Source organism: Gossypium arboreum, chromosome 6 (assembly GCF_025698485.1).
Source record: "Gossypium arboreum isolate Shixiya-1 chromosome 6, ASM2569848v2, whole genome shotgun sequence".
NCBI lineage: Eukaryota > Viridiplantae > Streptophyta > Magnoliopsida > Malvales > Malvaceae > Gossypium > Gossypium arboreum.
The window spans coordinates 30,978,486-30,997,779 of record NC_069075.1 but is presented as its reverse complement, the minus strand read 5'-3'; the positions used below and the strand labels follow the sequence as shown (position 1 = coordinate 30,997,779).

At 36.6% G+C, this 19,294-nt stretch overlaps 1 protein-coding gene and 1 non-coding gene across 2 annotated transcripts in view; both read right to left on the bottom strand.

The window, feature by feature from the left end:
* Positions 1-7,905: 7,905 nt before the first annotated feature.
* On the bottom strand, positions 7,906-8,012 carry LOC128294643 (small nucleolar RNA R71). Its single transcript, XR_008284951.1, has one exon. It is a non-coding gene; the product is annotated as a small nucleolar RNA R71 (small nucleolar RNA).
* Positions 8,013-15,190: 7,178 nt separating this feature from the next.
* The window catches only part of LOC128293779 (uncharacterized), a 95,151-nt gene continuing 91,047 nt past the window's right edge, over positions 15,191-19,294 (bottom strand). Inside the window, exon 10 of the mRNA XM_053029292.1 lies at positions 15,191-15,394. Coding sequence (XP_052885252.1) covers positions 15,191-15,394 — 204 coding nt within the window. The remainder of the gene's footprint in view (positions 15,395-19,294) is intronic.

Sequence of the window (19,294 nt, the reverse complement as noted above, 5' to 3'; positions counted from 1 at the left end):
AGATCATTCCAACAACAAACATTTAACCAATCATGATAATATTTAAAATCAAATTCTTAATTGAAATCATGTTTATGAATTCAACAAAACAAAAGATTAAAAAGGAATGATAAAACTCTAGTCAATTTTGGATGTTCCCGGGGCAAAAATTGTACGCTCCTTCCTTCGTTCTTTTGGATTGCCACCACAACTTAGCAAATTGCTCCGAACAATATTGACCAATACTGCTCTCATGTAATAGTTTGATTTAGACCCTAGACGAAACAGTGGTTTCGAGGCCACGTAACTGATTCTGAAAAAAATATTTTAATATTATTTTCTGTGTCTGTGATATTTGAATTTACATCTGTGAAATTTCTGTGATTTAATTTGTCGTTTCCATACTAAATATTGAAAAAGGGCTTAATCGCGTAAAGTGAAAACTTGGTGGTTAATTGTAAAAGGGTGAAATTGATGTTGTCTTTATTTTATGAAGTACTTATGTTGCAATAATGCCATTGAGGTTAGTGGTGGATGGCTGTAACCTTGATATATATGTGTTAGTTATTATATTATAAAGGATATTATTGTAAAATAATTATTAAATTATATTGTATAAAACATAAAATGATTAAAAGCCATGCATGTTAATTTTGGGATAGTTGAATGTTAAAAGAAAAGAGAAAGAATAAGGTTTTCAATGTTTCGGCCATTGTTAAGCTTGATTAAGGTATGTACTTTGGTCTGCTTTTGATAATGTCTGAATTCTTGTTTCTGTTGAAGATTATGAAATGTGCCATTGATGATTATATGAGCTTTGTAATGTTTTTATATGGATTATGAAAGATATATGTGAGATTATCATGCTTTGTTCTTAAATTTTTGATGGAATAGAGTTATTTGGGCTAATTTGTGAAAATAGGGTTTTGAAGGAATAAATTGTGAATTAAATATGTTATTTGGGCTTGTATGGAAGCTATGTATATTCGGCCAAGCTATAGTCTTGGTGAATATTTCATAGTTGTGATTTTGTGAAAAATGGACTACATTGTCAAAGTGTGAAAATGTAAGGGCTAAAATGCAAAGTGCCCTAAATATGTGTTCATGGATTATTTTGAATGAAATGAATGATTGAATGGTTGAATTTGAATTGTATTAGATCAAGAACAAAGAAAATCAGACTTAGATCGAGGGAAATCCAAAATAGTTGAATAGTCGACTCGTTTCCGTCTGAAATTCATATAAAGTAAGTCAAATTACATTTACGTGTTAAATTGACTAAATTCTGTGCATACAAACTGTAATCTGTATTGGACGGCCTTGAGAGCCTGATGAATAAATTTCGAGTAAACTCTGATAATATGCTAGTATCTGAAAAGCTCTGTACGTTTCCAAAAGAACGTTGACATTGATCTGAGATAACATGTAAGACCGTGTCTGGGACACAGGCTTCGATTTGAGATTTTCGTGTAAGACCATGTCTGGGAAATCGACATCGTATCTAATTTCGTGTAAGACCCTATCTAGGATAGAGGCATCAATACTAAATTACATGTAAGACCACGTCCGGGACGTTGGCATTGTACTCGTTTATGAGTATTTGTATCATTTCTGAACCGTTTGATGATAGATTATGAGATATGGGAATGAATATATGAAATGTATAATCTATACAGGTACGCTTGTATTGTACTAAAGTTTTGAATATGAAAGACTTTGTTTCTGTGAAATAATGAATGCGTAGTATGTACGAAATCATGGAAATGAACATGACATGTATACAAGCAAATGAGTATAGTTAAGCTCATGAACTATTCTGTGAAATGGCTATGAATTCTTGCTGTTGATTTGTACTTTAGATGCTTTAATAATTAAACCAATTGTATTTGGCTTACTAAGCTCTTTGTAGCTTACTCTGTGTGACTTCTGTCTGTTTTACAGTTATCGTAGCTACTGAAGGCTCGTGGATAGTCGAGGATTGTCACCATACTATCGAACTCATTTTGGTACTTTTGAAAGTGTAAATATTTTTAAGTATGGCATGTATAGGTTAGAATGTCTATGTATTTAAGCTTTGATATGTATATATGTTATGCCATGAGAGTTGGCTAGAGAATGGTAAGTTTGTACTTAGTTTCGGTAAATGGTTTGTGATGCCAAATTATGTATGCTTGTAATGGTTATATGGCCTTGTATGTGGTGGTAATTTTGAAATATGCCAAGTTGAGGAAATTGTGAGTTTAAGCATGAGTTAGAAGGTGTCATAAGTGAGTTGTGAAATGAGCATTTTGGCATGTTATTGTAATAAGATTTTTAATGTGTTTTGGTATGGATTTGAATAGGTTATTGAATGATGATGATTTAGTTATAATGAAGCATGTTTTGAGCATGGAATTGGCTAAAAGTTTTGGTATAAATGTTGTTTAATATTGCTTGTAGGAATGACCCAAAAAGGGGTGGCAAGTTGGCTTAAACTAAGCCTGCATTGTGCTACACGGTCAGGGAACACGGGCGTGCCTTGTGACAGTGTATACAAAGTAGTAACCTCTTAAGATTACATGGTTGAGACTCATGGGCATGTCATATGGCTATGGAATTAAGTCAGTAGCCAGCTATGTATCACACGGCTGTGTCTGTTAGCCTTGTGTAAAAGTCAGTATATATACTCTGTTTTGGCACGGCTGGATTATATGGGTGTGTCTGGTGCCCGTGTAAGGCACACGGCTGGTCACATGGGCGTGTGACCACAACAAAATTGAAAATTTTCTCTAAGTTCTGAAAATTCTAAATGTGTTCGGTTTAGTTCTAACCTTTTTTAAAAGTATGTCTTAGGCCTTGGAGACCTTCATAACGGATGAATTGTTGAATTGCTTATGCATTAGTATTATGTGATATCTATGATTCTGTATTGATTTGTGATGTTCTGTCTGTCTGGTAATGCCCCTTACCTATTCGGGTGACAGTTGCGGGATAGGGGTGTTACATCTCAAAACTATGCAAAGGCTCTTTTTCAAGAGAGGGAATGGAAAGGAATAGGAAAAGCTAATGGAAAGAAGAGAGAATGAGACTGTATAAGATAAATTCTTGATGAGTGAATGAGCCAGCATGAGAGGCACTTAAAAGCTCTATTTATACTAATAGGTGAGGGCTAAAAATAGCAATCAGAATCCTTGAAATTCTCCCTCAAGTGGCCGACCATGCTAAGGGGAAGGGAGGTTGGGATGTCTATGTTATTTTTGGCTTATGGCTAAAAATAGAAGGATAAAAAGATAAAGGGTTGGACTAGCATTGAGAGAAAGGTTAGTGACTATTTTGCAACTATTAAATCAGCTTATGATGGTTGATTTGGGCAGAAAATTGGGTCAGCTTGGGTTGTTCTCTTTCTTATGGATTAGTCCCCTCTAATTTAATTATTCTAGGCCCCTTTTCTGTATATCAAGCTAGGAATTAATTCAACCCAATTTTGATTAGATCAAATAAACTCTTTAATGGGTCCACAGAAGCTGATTTGGGGCGTCCACAACTATCCAATAATCAGTCATCCTCATGTGACAGATGCTTCGAGAAATGCTTCAACAATCCTAATCTTTCTCAATGTGTCTTTAAGACTAGGTTTTCTTCCATTATGTAAAACTGCTGAAAATGGGCAAAACTTTGTAAGTTTAGCATACAAATATTTAAAAATATAAAATTGGTTCTAATTTGTCCAATTTAAATATGTTAAAAGAGCTCGAAATTGGCAAAATTTGTTAGTCATAAAGTGCTAAAAAAGTCTATAATTTTTTAGTTTCCATGCTTAACTATTAGCTAAAACCACATATTCAAGGGACCACAAAGAAGGATATCAGTAAATGGGTCTTTCTAAAAGAAATGGTACATGCATATGCTAAGTTGTAAGAAAGAAATTGTTGGGGTAATACGATCTGCCTATATTTTGAGTTTTGCATGGAATAAAGTTTTTAGGGTAAGAATCTATCATTGTTTGAAAATATCTACAAGTCTGCCAATAGTAGTCACCAATCTGCATGCTTGCATATATGGTTATCTTTTGACGAGTTGTTTACAACTAGATCAGTCGGATATTGTCTAAGATGAAGATAAAATGGAGGTTTGAGATAAAGTTAGTCAGCGCCTAGTCTCAGAAAAGGGTTGTCAAAAATAGCAGTATTGTAACACCCCTAACCCGTATCCATCGCCGGAATGAGGTTACGAGGTATTACCATACGAGACACAAATTCTGAACAATCATATGCATGCACTTGCTCAAACTTTTAAACCAATCAAATGTTAACATAAATAACTAATTTAAATTCTTTACAAGTCATAGCATAACAATTTAAACATATTTTCAAAGAACACCAAATAATCTATTCATCAAAATACATACAAAATTTCACAAATCATTTCCATAGGGAAAGTCGAATTTCACATACAAATAATTTCAGTGATATTCTTATTTGACCGAATAATAAGCTTAAAAATCAAACTTATGTTTATCATTAAATGACTAACCTATACACTACTCAAACATCAATATTTTTTTTTACCTAGTCGAACATATATGCATCATGTAAAACTCATATAATCCTTTTGGTTAACTAATGCCCTAATAACTATTCATTTGGTCATGTTTCAATACATTAGCCGAATGTAATCATACTTAAAACATAGCTTTATTCCATGTTTGAACTTTTATCATTTTCAACATATCAATTTATACACATAACTTTTCATAGAAACAAATCATTATACATATATATATCAACCATAATTTACAAATTAAGTCAAACATATTACAAATATATTTCACCTAATGTATACTTATTAAATCAATACAAAATTGAATACCAATACTTCTGTAACACCCCTTACCAGTATCCGAGGCTGGAACAAGGTACGAGGCATTACCGGATATAATCATAAACAAACAAGCAAATCCGAGCCATAAAAATTCATTCTCTATAAAAACATTCATACATATGCATGATGTCCTTTGAACGGGCCTAAGAGGCCCTAAAAGTACTTTGAAAGTAGTTAGGGACTAAACTGGACACTTTAGAAATTTCGAGAAAAATTGGAAAAACTTTCCATGAAACCCTGTCACACGCTCGCGTGGACATAAGAACACGGCCGTGTGCCCTGGACACGCCCGTGTCCTTAGGCGGTATAACTCTCTGACTATGACGTTAGCAAGCAAATCAGACCACACTGCCAAGCCACCTGCCCGTGTGCTAGGCCTTGTGATGAATTAAATTCTTAGAAAATGCTACAGACTCCACATGCCCTGGGTACATAACCATGTCCCCAGGCCGTGTCCCCTATACGGCTGAAACACACGATCGTATCTCAACCCGTGTGGCCAATACTGAGGCTATTTTCCAAGTCTTTTTGTTGCCTTAATTTTTCACAAGCTTAACCACTTTAAAGACACATGTTATAGCATCAATTAATGAATTAGCATGCCTCACTAAGGCACGTATTTAACAACCAACCATAACATATTACCTAATAATTAATCTCTACTTATTCTTCAAATGTTCATGTTCAATCATCAACAACTTAATGCCAATTTACGCATTTATTCCATAGCCATGACCATGCCGAATGGTTCTAAAGCATTCATTATGTACATGTGCCATACATTACCCATTCATAGCTGACCAACATAATCACATCACAAAGCATGAGTACATCACATGGATAATTTGGCTTACAAGACACAATCATTATAAGCCACCTCTCATGGCTATATACAATAAATCATTACAAGCCAATACATTTGGCTATTCAAAACAACCTCTATCATAAAAACCAAGTCTCTATACATGCCACTCACTTAAAGACGCTTAACATATATATATGTCAACTTCCTGATAAACTGTAATATATACATATTTTTACCCCATGCTTGGCATATTTATGGATGATTTTTTCCTTGATTTTATTGAATTTGATTCTCCTAATACTTTAAATTCATGTGTTATACTCAGGCAAGCTTAGGATAACAAAAAGAGTGAGAAACAGGCTAAAAACGGACAAATTGGGCCTACATCAATATTTCACACGGCCTAAGCAGTTCCACACGGGTAATCCACACACCCGTGTGTGGCACACGGGTAGACCACACGCCCATGCATCATGGTCGTGTCAACATTAATCCAAGTTAGAATTGCACACGGCCTAAGCTCTGCACACAGGCGTGACACACGGTCGTGTCACTGTTGAGCCCAAGTCTAGTTCTACTCGGAAAAGGCTTATTTTGGGCTAATTTGGGCATTCAAAAGTTTATATAAAGACCCTAGAAGAGGATGAGAGGGACACACAAAGTTGGAGGCAGAAAATACTCGTGACTAGCCATCGGAATCACCTCGGAGCCAAGATCTACATCAAGACTGAAGATTTCCATCCAATTTCCTAGAAGTTCTTGGGTTTCTTTACGTTTTGCTGTTTTCTAAACCTTGAGATGTTTTCCATTATTATTATGATCTAAACTCCCTAAATACCTAAGGGAGATGAACCCTATGACGAATCTTATTATGCTTTGATTTATATGATAAATATTTGTTCTTATTCTTAATTATGAGTTTTAATTCTTGCTTTAATATTTCAGGATATTAATCCAGGTTTTTGATGTACTTATTCAGTGGAGCAATCCCTGTTTAAGAGTAGATCATTCATAATTAAGCGGAGTTGAATGCAATCCTAGAGATAGGACGACATAAATCTGCCAGATTAGAGTCAAATCTAATACGGGAATCCATAGATCGAGTTAATACGACAATAGGGGTTTTAATTAGAAAGGGATTTAAATTAATCAACTAGAGTCAGTTGTTCTAGTCTTGAGAGAGATATTAACATAAATTAGGGATCTCTACGGAATAATTCAAGTGAATAAATCGTCTAAGTCAAAGGTAATAAGTGAAGTCTAGGTGGATTCTTTCTTGGGTATTATCTTCTCAATTGGTTTTCCTAAAGTATTTTCCAACTTTCGCCTCTGTCGTGATCTTAGTTAATTAAATAAATAGTTTTAGTTTAAAAGCACCCTTAAATTCTTAGGTTAAATAATAAAAAGTGAGTAACTACTAGTACTTTTAGTTCTCGTGGATACGATATTCCGGTCTCACCATAACTATACTACTGTTCGATAGGTGCGCTTGCCTTAAGTCAAATTATTAGTTAGTTTCACGACCATCAAGTTTTTGGCGCCATTGCCGGGGACTAAGATATTAGGAACGCTTAATATTTATTACTTTAGCCATTTTTATTTTTTATTGCAATTTAATTTTATTTTTGCTTAAATTACTAAATTTTCTTTTATTTACTTTTGGTAGGTTTTTATAGTTTATGACTAGAAGAAACCCGTCAGGACCCCTACTTTTTGATAGTGAGATTGAAAGCACAGCTTGAAGAAATCAAAGAGAAATAAGGTGAAGCCTATGATACATAGAGGAATGGCAAGAGGATGATATTCAACCCACAACTGAGGAGATGGCTAATAATCATAATAATTAGTTACCTCTTGTGGCTATTGCAGACCCAGTAAATCAGAATCCTGCTCCTCGTACTATGTATGATTATGCTAAACCTAGTTTAATAGGAGCTGAATCGAGTATAGTTAGACCTGCTATTTCTGCAAATAATTTTGAACTGAAACCTAACACGATTCAAATGATACAACAGTTTGTTCGATTTGATGGTTTGTAGGACGAGGATCCAAACACTCATTTAGCAAACTTTCTAGAATTTTGCGACACCTTTAAGATCAATGGCATTTTTGGTGATGCCATTCGCCTTTGGTTATTTCCTTTTTCATTGAGGAATAAGGCTAAACAGTGGTTGAACTCGTTACCATGAGGATCAATCACCACTTGGGAACAAATGACCGAAAAGTTTTTGGTTAAATATTTTTCGCCGGCTAAAACAGCTAAACTAAGGAATGATATTTCTTCTTTTGTGCAGATGGATTTATAGACACTCTATGATGCATGGGAGAGGTACAAGGATCTATTGAGAAGCTACCCTCACCATGGGTTACCACTTTGGCTATAGGTTCAAACTTTTCACAATGGCCTGAATCCTTCGACTAGACAGATGATTGACGCAGTTGCTGGTGGGACTATTAATAATAAGACACCTAAAGAGGCCTATGAATTTATAGAAGAGATGTCATTGAATAATTATCAGTGGCAAGTCATAAGGACAAAGCCGACGAAAGCGGCCGACATTTTTAACGTCAATTCGGTTACTATGCTCTCTAATCAGGTAGAACTTTTGAATAGAAAAATTGATGGTTTACTTGGTTCTTCATAGGTTCATCCAGTAATGCAGTGCAATGCAAGTGGAGGTGGAACGAGCAATTTAGATTACCCACCTTATGGCCACAACATAGAGAACGAACAAATGAATTATATGGGTAATAATCCTCAACCTCAAAATAATCCTTATAGTAATACTTACAATGCAGGTTGGAGGAACCACCCAAATTTCTCATGGGGAGGCCAAGGGAATCAGAGACCACCACCCCTTCTAGGATTCCAACAACAACCTTACCAGCAAGAGAAAAAGTCAAACCTTGAGGAGATGATGACAAAATTTATTTCAGTAGTGGAAACTCGTTTTCAGAATACTGAAACTGCACTTAAAAATCAGCAAGCATCGATCCAAGGGCTCGAGAATCAAATTGGACAGCTGGCTAAGATGATTTCAGAAAGACTACTAGGGAGCCTACCTAGAAATATCGAACCCAATCCAAAAGAACATGTGAAAGAAGTTACATTAAGGAATGGGAAGGTGTTAGCTGAATCTGAGAAGAAGCTGCAAACAGAAGCTGACAGAAAAGAAGGTGAGGAGTAAAACCCGAAAACAATGAAAAACCGGTGTTGAGGGAATATAAACCACCAATCCCATACCCAGTGAAGTTGAAGAAAGACCGCATGGATGCACAATTCGGTAAATTTCTCAAAATTTTTAAACAATTACATATTAATTTACCTTTTATTGAAGCTATCTCATAGATGCCCACATATGCAAAATTTTTAAAGGAGCTTATAATAAATAAAAAGAAGTTTGAGGATTTATCTACGGTGGAACTCAACGAAGAGTGCTCGGCCATACTCCAAAATAAACTGCCAACCAAACTGAAAGATCCAAGAAGTTTTACTATTCCCTACTTAATTGGTAGTTTGAATGTTGAGAAGGTACTAGCTGATTTAGGCGCTAGCATTAATTTGATGCCATATAAAATGTTTAAACAACTTGGTCTTGGGGAACCTAAACCCACTAGGATGAGCATTCAACTAGATGACAGATCTGTGAAATGTCCTAGGGGTATTATAGAAGACGTACTTGTAAAAGTAGATAAATTTATATTCCCTATTGATTTCGTTTTGCTTGACATGGATGAAGATGTTGAAGTGCCTTTAATCTTAGGTCGTCCATTTTTAGCCATTGCTAGGGCTATTATTGATGTGGGTGATGGAAAACTTGTGCTTAGACTAGGTGACGAGGAGATTATTTTTAAAATTTATGATGCCATGAGATTTTCTAGGGAACAGGATGACTCATGTTATTTTATTGACTCTATGGATCATGCTATTCAAGATTCTTTTCAGGAGATCATACATAAGGACACATTGGAACTGTGTCTTGCCCAAGGAGAGAAGGTAGATGATGATGATCCTGAGATAGGGAAGATAAAAATTGAACTGAAGTCTAATGAACCTTTCCCAAGACAAGTAGAATATGAGGGTATTAAGGTAAACGATGAACTTAAGCAAAAACCCTCTATTGAAGAACCACACAATTTCCAAATCACTTGGAATACACATTCCTTGGAAATAATTCTACATTACCAGTGATTATTGCTTCTAACTTGCAACCCAAGGAGAAAGAGGAATTACTCCAAGTATTGAGAGAGCATAAAAAGGCCATAGCTTGGAAAATTTCTGACATTAAAGGGATCAGCCCTTCTTTTTGCACCTACAAAATTTTAATGGAAGATGAATATAAGCCATGTGTGCAAGCTCAAAGACGACTGAACCCCAACATGAAAGAAGTTGTTAAAGCTAAGGTAATTAAACTCCTAGATGCTGGAATTATTTATCCTATTTCTAACAGTTCTTGGGTAAGTCCAGTGCAGGTTGTTCCTAAGAAAGGAGGCATGACTGTTGTAGCCAATGAGAAGAATGAATTAATCCCAACAAGGACAGTCACAGGTTGGATGGTTTACATTGACTATAGAAAGTTGAGTGATGCCACAAGAAAAGATCACTTCCCCCTGCCATTCATTGACCAAATGTTGGAAAGATTATTAGGGCACATGTACTACTGCTTTTTAGACAGACTCTCTAGTTATTTTCAAATCCCAATAGCTCCTGAAGATCAAGAAAAGATGACATTGACATGTCCATGCGGTACGTTTGCTTATCTTAGAATGCCTTTTGGATTATGCAATGCTCTTGCTACTTTTCAGTGCTGCATGATGGCCATTTTTGATGAACTCGTAGAAGACATCATGGAGGTATTTATGGATGGCTTCTCGGTATTCGGTAACTCTTTCCATCTTTGCCTTAAAAATTTAGAACGAGTTCTAATAAGATGTGAGGAAACGAACCTTGTACTTAACTGGGAAAAATGTCACTTTATGGTTCAAGAAGGTATTGTGTTAGGACATAAAATTTCTAGTAAAGGGATTGAGGTTGATAAATATAGAATTGAAACCATTGAAAAAATACCTCCCCCTAGTTCGGTTAAGGCTATTAGAAGCTTTTTAGGACATGCTGGGTTTTATAGAAGATTTATTAGGGACTTTTCTAAAATAGCTAAGCCGTTGACTAAATTACTAGAAAAGGATGTGCCCTTTAATTTCGATCATTAATGTTTAGAAGCGTTTAATACTTTAAAGGATAAACTGATTAATGCTCCAATTATAATTGCACCTGATTGGAATTTACCTTTCGAACTAATGTGCGATGCGAGTGATTTTGCAGTAGGTGCAGTTTTGGGACAGCGAAGAGACAATCATTTTCAACCTATCTATTATGCTAGCAAAACTTTGACAGCCGCACAAGAAAACTACAACACCACGAAGAAAGAGCTGCTAGCTATGGTTTTTGCATTTGATAAATGTAGGCCATATCTAATATTGTCTAGAGTTTTCGTTTATGATGACCATTCTGCTCTTCGCTACCTTTTAACTAAGACTGATGCAAAACCTCGACTCATTCGATGGATGCTGTTACTGCAAGAATTTGACTTGGAGATTCAGGATAAGAAAAGAGCTGAAAATCTCGCGACTGATCATCTTTCCAAGCTTGAGAATTCAAGTTTGACACATCAGCAAAAGAAGCGATTCTTTACTGGTGTGAAAAACTACTTTTGAGAGGATCCTTTTCTTTTTCGTATATGTACAGATCAAGTCATTAGGAGATGCATTACAAGGTCAGAAGCATTTAAAATATTGGAGCATTGCCACTCAGGACCGACTGGAGGACATTACAGTAGAAATAAGACTGCAAATAAAATACTCGAATAAGGTTTTTATTGGCCTACACTATTCAAAGACGCCAATAGGTATGTTGCTACTTGCGATAAATGGCAACAAATAGGTAATATCTCTAAACGTGACAAAATACCCCAAATGTACATGCTTTCATGTGAAATATTTGACGTTTGGGGTATCAACTTTATAAGTCCATTCCTTAGTTCGTTTGGGAATAAATGCATCTTAGTAGTCGTCAATTATATGTCCAAATGGGTAGAAGCCCAAGCTTTACCTACTAATGATGCTCGAGTGGTAGTACGATTCCTTAAGAAACTCTTCTCTTGATTTGGAACACCTAGAGCAATTATTAGTGATCAGGGTACTCATTTTTGTAACGCCCAATTTGATAAGACCCTTAAGAAATACTGAGTTCACCACAGAATAGCTACCTCTTACCATCCTCAAACTAGTGGGCAAGTCAAAGTAGCAAACCGAGAGCTTAAACGTATCTAGAAAAGATAGTAGAATCAAACAGGACAGATTAGGCGATGAAAGTAGATGATGCTTTATGGGCTTATAGAACTGCTTTTAAAACCCCCATAAGAACATCCCCTTACGGACTTGTTTATGGAAAAAGTTGTCATCTACCGTTTGAGTTAGAACACAAGGCATTCTGGGCTATAAAATTTCTAAACTTTGATCCCAAACTTGTAGGTGAAAACAGGTTGATGCAGTTGAACGAGTTAGATGAGTGGCGAACCAATGCATATGAGAACTCACACCTATACAAGGAAGCAACGAAGCGCCACGACGATGCTCGTTTAAGGCAACGCAAGCAATTTGAAGTTGGCGATCTTGTCCTGTTATATAACTTGAGGCTCAAATTGTTTCCTGGGAAGCTTAAATCACATTTCTCAGGTCCTTTCATAGTCCAAACTATCTTTCCATATGGCACAGTAGAGTTAAGTCACCCATCACAAGGCACTTTCAAGGTAAATGGACATTGTCTCAAACTTTATAACGGTGAGAATTTTAAAGACAATAGAGAGGAGCTACGGCTCCACGAACTTCCCTGAATATACCCACAAGTTAGAGTCGAGCTTAGACTCTAAATAAGTGCTTCTCGGGAAGCAACCCGAGCATTAACCTCACTAAATAACTTAGTTTGTTTTTTTCTTTCTGTTTTACAACCTAGTTACAAGTATACTTGGCATACACGGCCTTGCACATGGTCGTGCTTGAGGCCGTGGGACCCTCACAGGCAAGAGACATGGGCGTGGCCATGGCCATGCTAAAACAGGACAAATATTTTTCCCAAGACAGGATGGAACACGGGCTGCGATAAATAGCCACGGCCATGTGAGACACACGGTTACGAGACACGGGCGTGTCCCTAACCGTGGTAAAACTGCACATTAATTTACAAAAATTTAGCAGAGACACGGCCTATGATAAAATACCACGGTCGTGCAAGGCGACCGTGGGAGACACATGGCTGATACACGGGCGTGTGTGAGGCCGTGTGAGGATTTCCTAAAAATCTAAACAATAAACGAAGTCAGGATAGAACACAGGTGAAAGCCACGGACGTGCTTAAGGGCCATGCACAATCCTGACTAATGGACATGGGCATGGGAGAAACGAAGGGAGCACCACATGGCCATGTGATGTGGCCGTGTGACTAGGAACAAGGGCGTGTCCTTAGGCCGTGTGCGACACTGACTTGAACATCAACCCATAAGCTTAAACCAGGAACACGGCGTGGAGGACTTAACACGAGCGTGAGAGAAATGATAGCACGATCGTGTGAACCACACGACTGGGAGACATTGGCGTGTACCTAGGTTGTGTGACGATTGGGCATTCAATTTCGCTATAAACATGGGCTAAACTCAAGCCACATAGGTGTGGGACACGGCCATGTGGCTCAACATGGGTTTCACATGACTGTACCCCTTTTTAAAACCCCTCATTTCCCTTTAAAATCCCTAAATCCTAAAACCATTACTATTTAAACTCCTATTCATCATCATCTTCCCCTATTCACCCTTCAGAGCCGCAACCCCCCTTTACTCCGGCCACCACCTCCTACGAGCCACTAGCAATAACCATTCCCCTCCTCCGTCCTTTCTTTGCCCTCTTCCCTCATCTCCAACAGCAACCCAGCCCCTTGCAACCCCCCACTATCTGACCACCACCCTAAGTCGAGCCAGCAACGCTCCCAAGCTATCGCCTTTGCACCACTTCTACCCCCTAACCGAATCACCACCCACTCTCATCAGTTACACCTTCTAACCGCCGCTGCTTTTCTTTATTTTCTTTTACTGTTATTTTCTTTTATTCTTTATTTTAGTTTAATTTTATCTCTTTTACCCTTCCTTTATTTATTCACATGCACTTGAATATATGATTCTTATTTAGTTTAGTAGATTCTTCTTATTAAGTTTATTAGTGAGATTCATTTCCATGTTTTATTCTACTTATAGGATTACCCTTACTTATTACTAGGTGCTTTGAATTTGTAGTTTAGTTTAGTCTAGTTATTAATCCTCTGTTATGGCTAATTTACTTAATATACTGATGGCTTAGGTGGCACATATAGGACTCGATTCTACACTTTGATCATTTTTCTTATTAATATTTATTCTCTCAACCATTTAATCCTATCCCCATATCATATCCCACGATGTATTTGATTGGTATTCCAAATCCCATCTTATAACTTTTGTATATTTTTCAAATACACCATGATAAATACTCGTGGGAAAAAGACTGTTGTCCTAGTCAATAAGAAAAGAAAGGGGTCAAGTGCAACCTCCTTAAGCGCAAACACTGAAGTATGCCAACCTTTTCTCTACTTCCCACCAGGCCTTCAGGAAGAACTATTTCAGATATTACGAGCTCGACCCCGTGGTGTAGGCTGATGCATCGACTAGGTCGTACTGGAACAGATACACCTAGCTGACGCCGTTCGAGCTCTTCTTGCTACTGCCCCTTGGGACCAGTTCTTCAACATTGTCGAGCTGACTTATTTAGAGTTCACCCTAGAACTATGCTTGACATTTCATCTCCAGGTCGTCATGACAGAGTTCAATGACCCAAGCACTGTTCAGTTCTGACTTTGTGGTCTCGTACGTCAGCTCAGTGTGCCAAAGTTTGGCATGGCCTTGGAGTTGTATACGGACAAGTTTATAGAGACTGATCATTTCCCCCACCTCCACCGCTACATTCATCGTTCAGCTACATTGTGTTGGGTCGACCTCCACCCTACTACGGGTATTTATAATCCTAGCCGATCGAAGGCATCGGCTGTACCTCCAGCTCTATGCTATTTGTATGCTATTTTGACACACACATTAATGGGGAGGCGTGAGAGCACTGGCATCATCAACACTCACGATGCATATTTCCTGTGAAGCATGAGTCATGGGCATACTTTTGATCTCGCATATTTTGTTGCCCTTGCCTTCCACCACCAAACAGAACGACACCGAAAGGGTGTCATCACCATCGGCCCATATGTGACTTGTTTAGTACGATATTTTGGGCTCTTAAATACAATGAAGCAGTCTTCATCACTCACTCTTATTGGTCAGATGTCCTCACAGGGCATCTAAAGTATGCTCCACATACGAATGATTAAGCGACGTCGTGGGTTCGACCCTTTTCAGTACCGACTTGCATGAGCCACCGATGAGGAAGACGCCAAGGATATTCCTGATGATATCCCTACCTTTCAGGAGGACCCACCATCACAGCCACCACTGAGCCACCGACCAGTTCATGCGGCTGCTTTAATATCTGAAGTTTCTGACCATCTTCATCGCTTTGAGCAGTATTGCGCTCAACAATCCGACAGCATCGAGGCGACACTACAACAAATTTGCCAACATTTGCACATATCGCCTCCAGCACCTCCACGTCATGATCCAGCTGTCGACAAGGACTATTAAGTCCATTTAATTTTTAAATTACTTTTCTTTTTATTTTATTTTTATTTTGGCATTTCTTTTGCACTTTCATTATCAATTACTTACAAGACCTTTATTAGTATAATTTGAGTTTTATTTTATCTAGTTATTTCATTATTACTAACCCTAATAACCATATAAATATAAATCCCCTGAATATTATCGATGGCATCGCAGTTTCAAAAGGTTCAGTCAATGGGTACTACTAAGGCATACACATTCAATCATCCACAACTACCATGTCCTGCTCGACCACGACCATAGCAACCATGACACCAACCACCACGATAACCTCTTCGTTGGACACTGCGATTGTGGAACCCAACCTATACCACCACCTTCACCTCTATCTACACATCACTTTCAAATGCCTGTGAACCCGTTTTCGCTCTTTCAAGGATTACATCCAAAAATTCAGGGCGGTTTCGTTACTCTCCCTCTCTTCTGATATTATACTTATACTGATATTATCTATCTTTGTACATCGAGGACAATGTACATCTTAAGTGTAGGGAGATTATTTATGTGATTATCGGAAAATCCCTAAATTTTTATCTTATTCTCAAATAATTTTCTCATATCATTATTAGAGTGAATTCTAATTGATTTATGACTTTTGTTGATATGTTTTGAATTAAATCATAGGTAATTGTGCATTGATTATTTAAACTTTAAGACACTAGAGGATCAAGCATGATAACTTGACTTTTGAGAGTTAAAATTGCTAGGTTGTTTCCCTGAATTGAGGTACTATCTTGAAGTTTTGAATTTACAGGATTGACATCAAATGCCCTTAATTTTCATGAGATTTTGAGCCTTTTAGAGCATATATCTTTCTTGCTCACTAATTTTATTGATTATGAGTGTGTCAACATTGATTTGTTATTCTAGAACTTGCTTTGATTATACATGTCAAGACCACACCTTTGATTTGATATGCGAAAATGATAAAGGCACTTAGGTTCTAACCCATTTACCCCATAAAAGCCTACCCACACAATTGACCACTAGTGAACCCCTTTGAGCCTTAACTATTATTTCTTGATTTTTCCCTTAATATTAACCACAACTTAACCATTTTTGATTCGTTAAGAATTTCTTCCTTTTTATTGACTCCCTTTTTGTCGAGATTTAATTTGTTTAGTTACCTAATTATGTCATTCATTCTAGTTGCTGAATTTATCCTTATGATGTATTCTCCATTACTTGTTCTTATTCTTAAAAAAAACACGTATATTTATTCATTCAGTTACATATTGTTCTAAAGGGCTTGGATAAGTTAAAATTGTTATATTGAGAAAAAGTTCACATCATTTGCTTTAGATAGTTCAAATTCTTGCACTTTCTTATAATTCAGTACTTTGCTTCGTTTTTCTAAGCTAGGTAATCTATTTAGATTAATCTCGATTCTAACCCTCTTTTTCAACCTTTATCCACACCTTTAACCCAAGCCCTATTACAACCCTGCTAAGGACCTTTTGATTTGTGTATCATCTCATTTATAGTGGTGGATATTTGACTTTCGTGCAAGCTTATGGTAATAAATTTTCCTGTTTGACTATTGAGTGCTTAATTGTTAAACCTTAAACACTTTGAGTGATTTGAGTGAACCTTTAGTGAGGATGTTAACCCTTGTCAAATTGGAATTAAAGATAACTACTTAGATAAAGGGGGATGCCTAAGATTTTCGGATTAAAATGCTCACTTTGGATTGTTTGAAACTTTGATGTTCTTATGGTTAAGCTCTTAATGTATGATTACTTATGGATTATTTCGAACATTATTGATGAGAATTATAAGTTGAGAAAGATTTAGTTTAATTATGAGTTGAGAATTTTGCTTGAGGATAAGCAAATGCTTAAGTGTGAGGATATTTGATAAACCGTAATATATACATATTTTTACCCCATGCTTGTTATATTTATGAATGATTTTTTCCTTGATTTTATTGAATTCGATACTCCTAATCCTTTAAATTCATGGGTTATACTCAGGCAAGCTTAGGATAACAAAAGGAGCGAGAAACGGGCCAAAAACGGACAAATTGGGCCTAAATCAATGTTTCACACGGCCTAGGCAGTTCCACACGGGTAATCCACACGCCTGTGTGTCATGGTTGTGTCGACATTAATCCAAGTCAGAATTGCACACGGCCTAAGCATCTGCACACGGGCGTGGCACACGGCCGTGTCCTTGTCGAGCCCAAGTCTAGTTCTACTCGGAAAAGGCTTATTTTGGGCTAATTTGGGCATTCAAAAGTCTGTATAAAGACCCTAGAAGAGGATGAGAGGGACACATAGAGTTGGAGGCAAAAAATACTCGCGACTAGCCATCAGAATCACCTCGGAGCCAGGATCTATACCAAGACTGAAGATTTTCATCCAATTTCCTAGAAGTTCTTGGGTTTCTTTATGTTTTGTTGTTTTCTAAACCTTGAGATGTTTTCCATTATTATTATGAACTAAACTCCCTAAATACATAAGAGAGATGAACCCTATGACGAATCTTATCATGCTTTGATTTATATGATAAATATTTGCTCTTATTCTTAATTATGAGTTTTAATTCTTGCTTTAATATTTCAGGATATTAATCCAGGTTTTTGATGTGCTTATTTAGTAGAGTAAAAGTTCCTATTTAAAAGTAGATCATTCATAATTAAACGAAGTTGAATGCAATCCTAGAGATAGGATGACATAAATCTATCGAAATAGAGTCAAATCTAATAAGGGAATCCATAGATCGAGTTAATGCAACAATAGGGGTTTTCATTAGAAAGAGATTTTAGTTACTCAACCTAGAGTCAGTTGTTCTTAGTCTCAAGAGAGATATTAACATAAATTAGGGATTTCTACGGAATAAGTCAGGTGAATAAATCATCTAAGTCAAAGGTAATAAGTGAAGTCTAGGTGGATTCTTTCTTGGGTACTGTCTTCTCAATTGGTTTTCCTAAAGTATTTTCCAACTTTCACCTCTGTCGTGATCTTAGTTAATTAGATAAAGAATTTTAGTTTAAAAATACCCTTAAATTCTTAGGCTAGATAATAAAAAGAAAGTAACTACTAGTACTTTTAGTTCTCGTGGATACGATATTCTGGTCTCACCATAACTATACTACTGTTCAATAGGTGTGCTTGCCTTAAGTCGAATTATTAGTTAGTTTCACGACCATCACTTCCCTAAGTTGATGACTTGATAGTGTGAAGTTGCCTCCGACGATCTCCAACCCCAAGCTAACCTGTCAACACTAAAGAAATGAAAAGTGGGGAGTAAGCTTTACACTTAGTAAGTCCATATGAAAATAATAAGCAACATGCTCACATGCTTCTTAAGATAATACAACCATAATTGCCCTTATATTTATATTCTGGTCATGCTATCTTCTCGAGTCATAGTTTCTAAATTATTTATATCTGGAACTACGAAGCTCTAAATTAAGACACGCTAATTTTCCCTGAAACTAGACTCATATATCTTCCTACCATAAAATTTTCAGAATTTTTGGTCTAGCCAATAAGTACAGTTTATTCTTTAAAATATCTCTTATGTCACTATTTGACAGCTTCGACCTTTCTTCACTAAAATTTATTTCTTTCTTAGTACGGAATTCGGATATTGTTTCTGTATATTTATTTTGAAATTAGACTCATTAAGAACTTAATCATATGAATTCCAGACCATAATTATTTTTTCAAAATTTCTAGTGATTTTCCCAATTCAAAATAGAGGAATCTGAGTTCATTCTGACTCTGTCTCACAAAATTTCAAATATCTCATAGTATGGAATTCTTTTTCTTACATAGTTTCCTTTATATGAAAATAGACTCAATAAGATTTAATTTCATGTATTATTCAGCCTCTA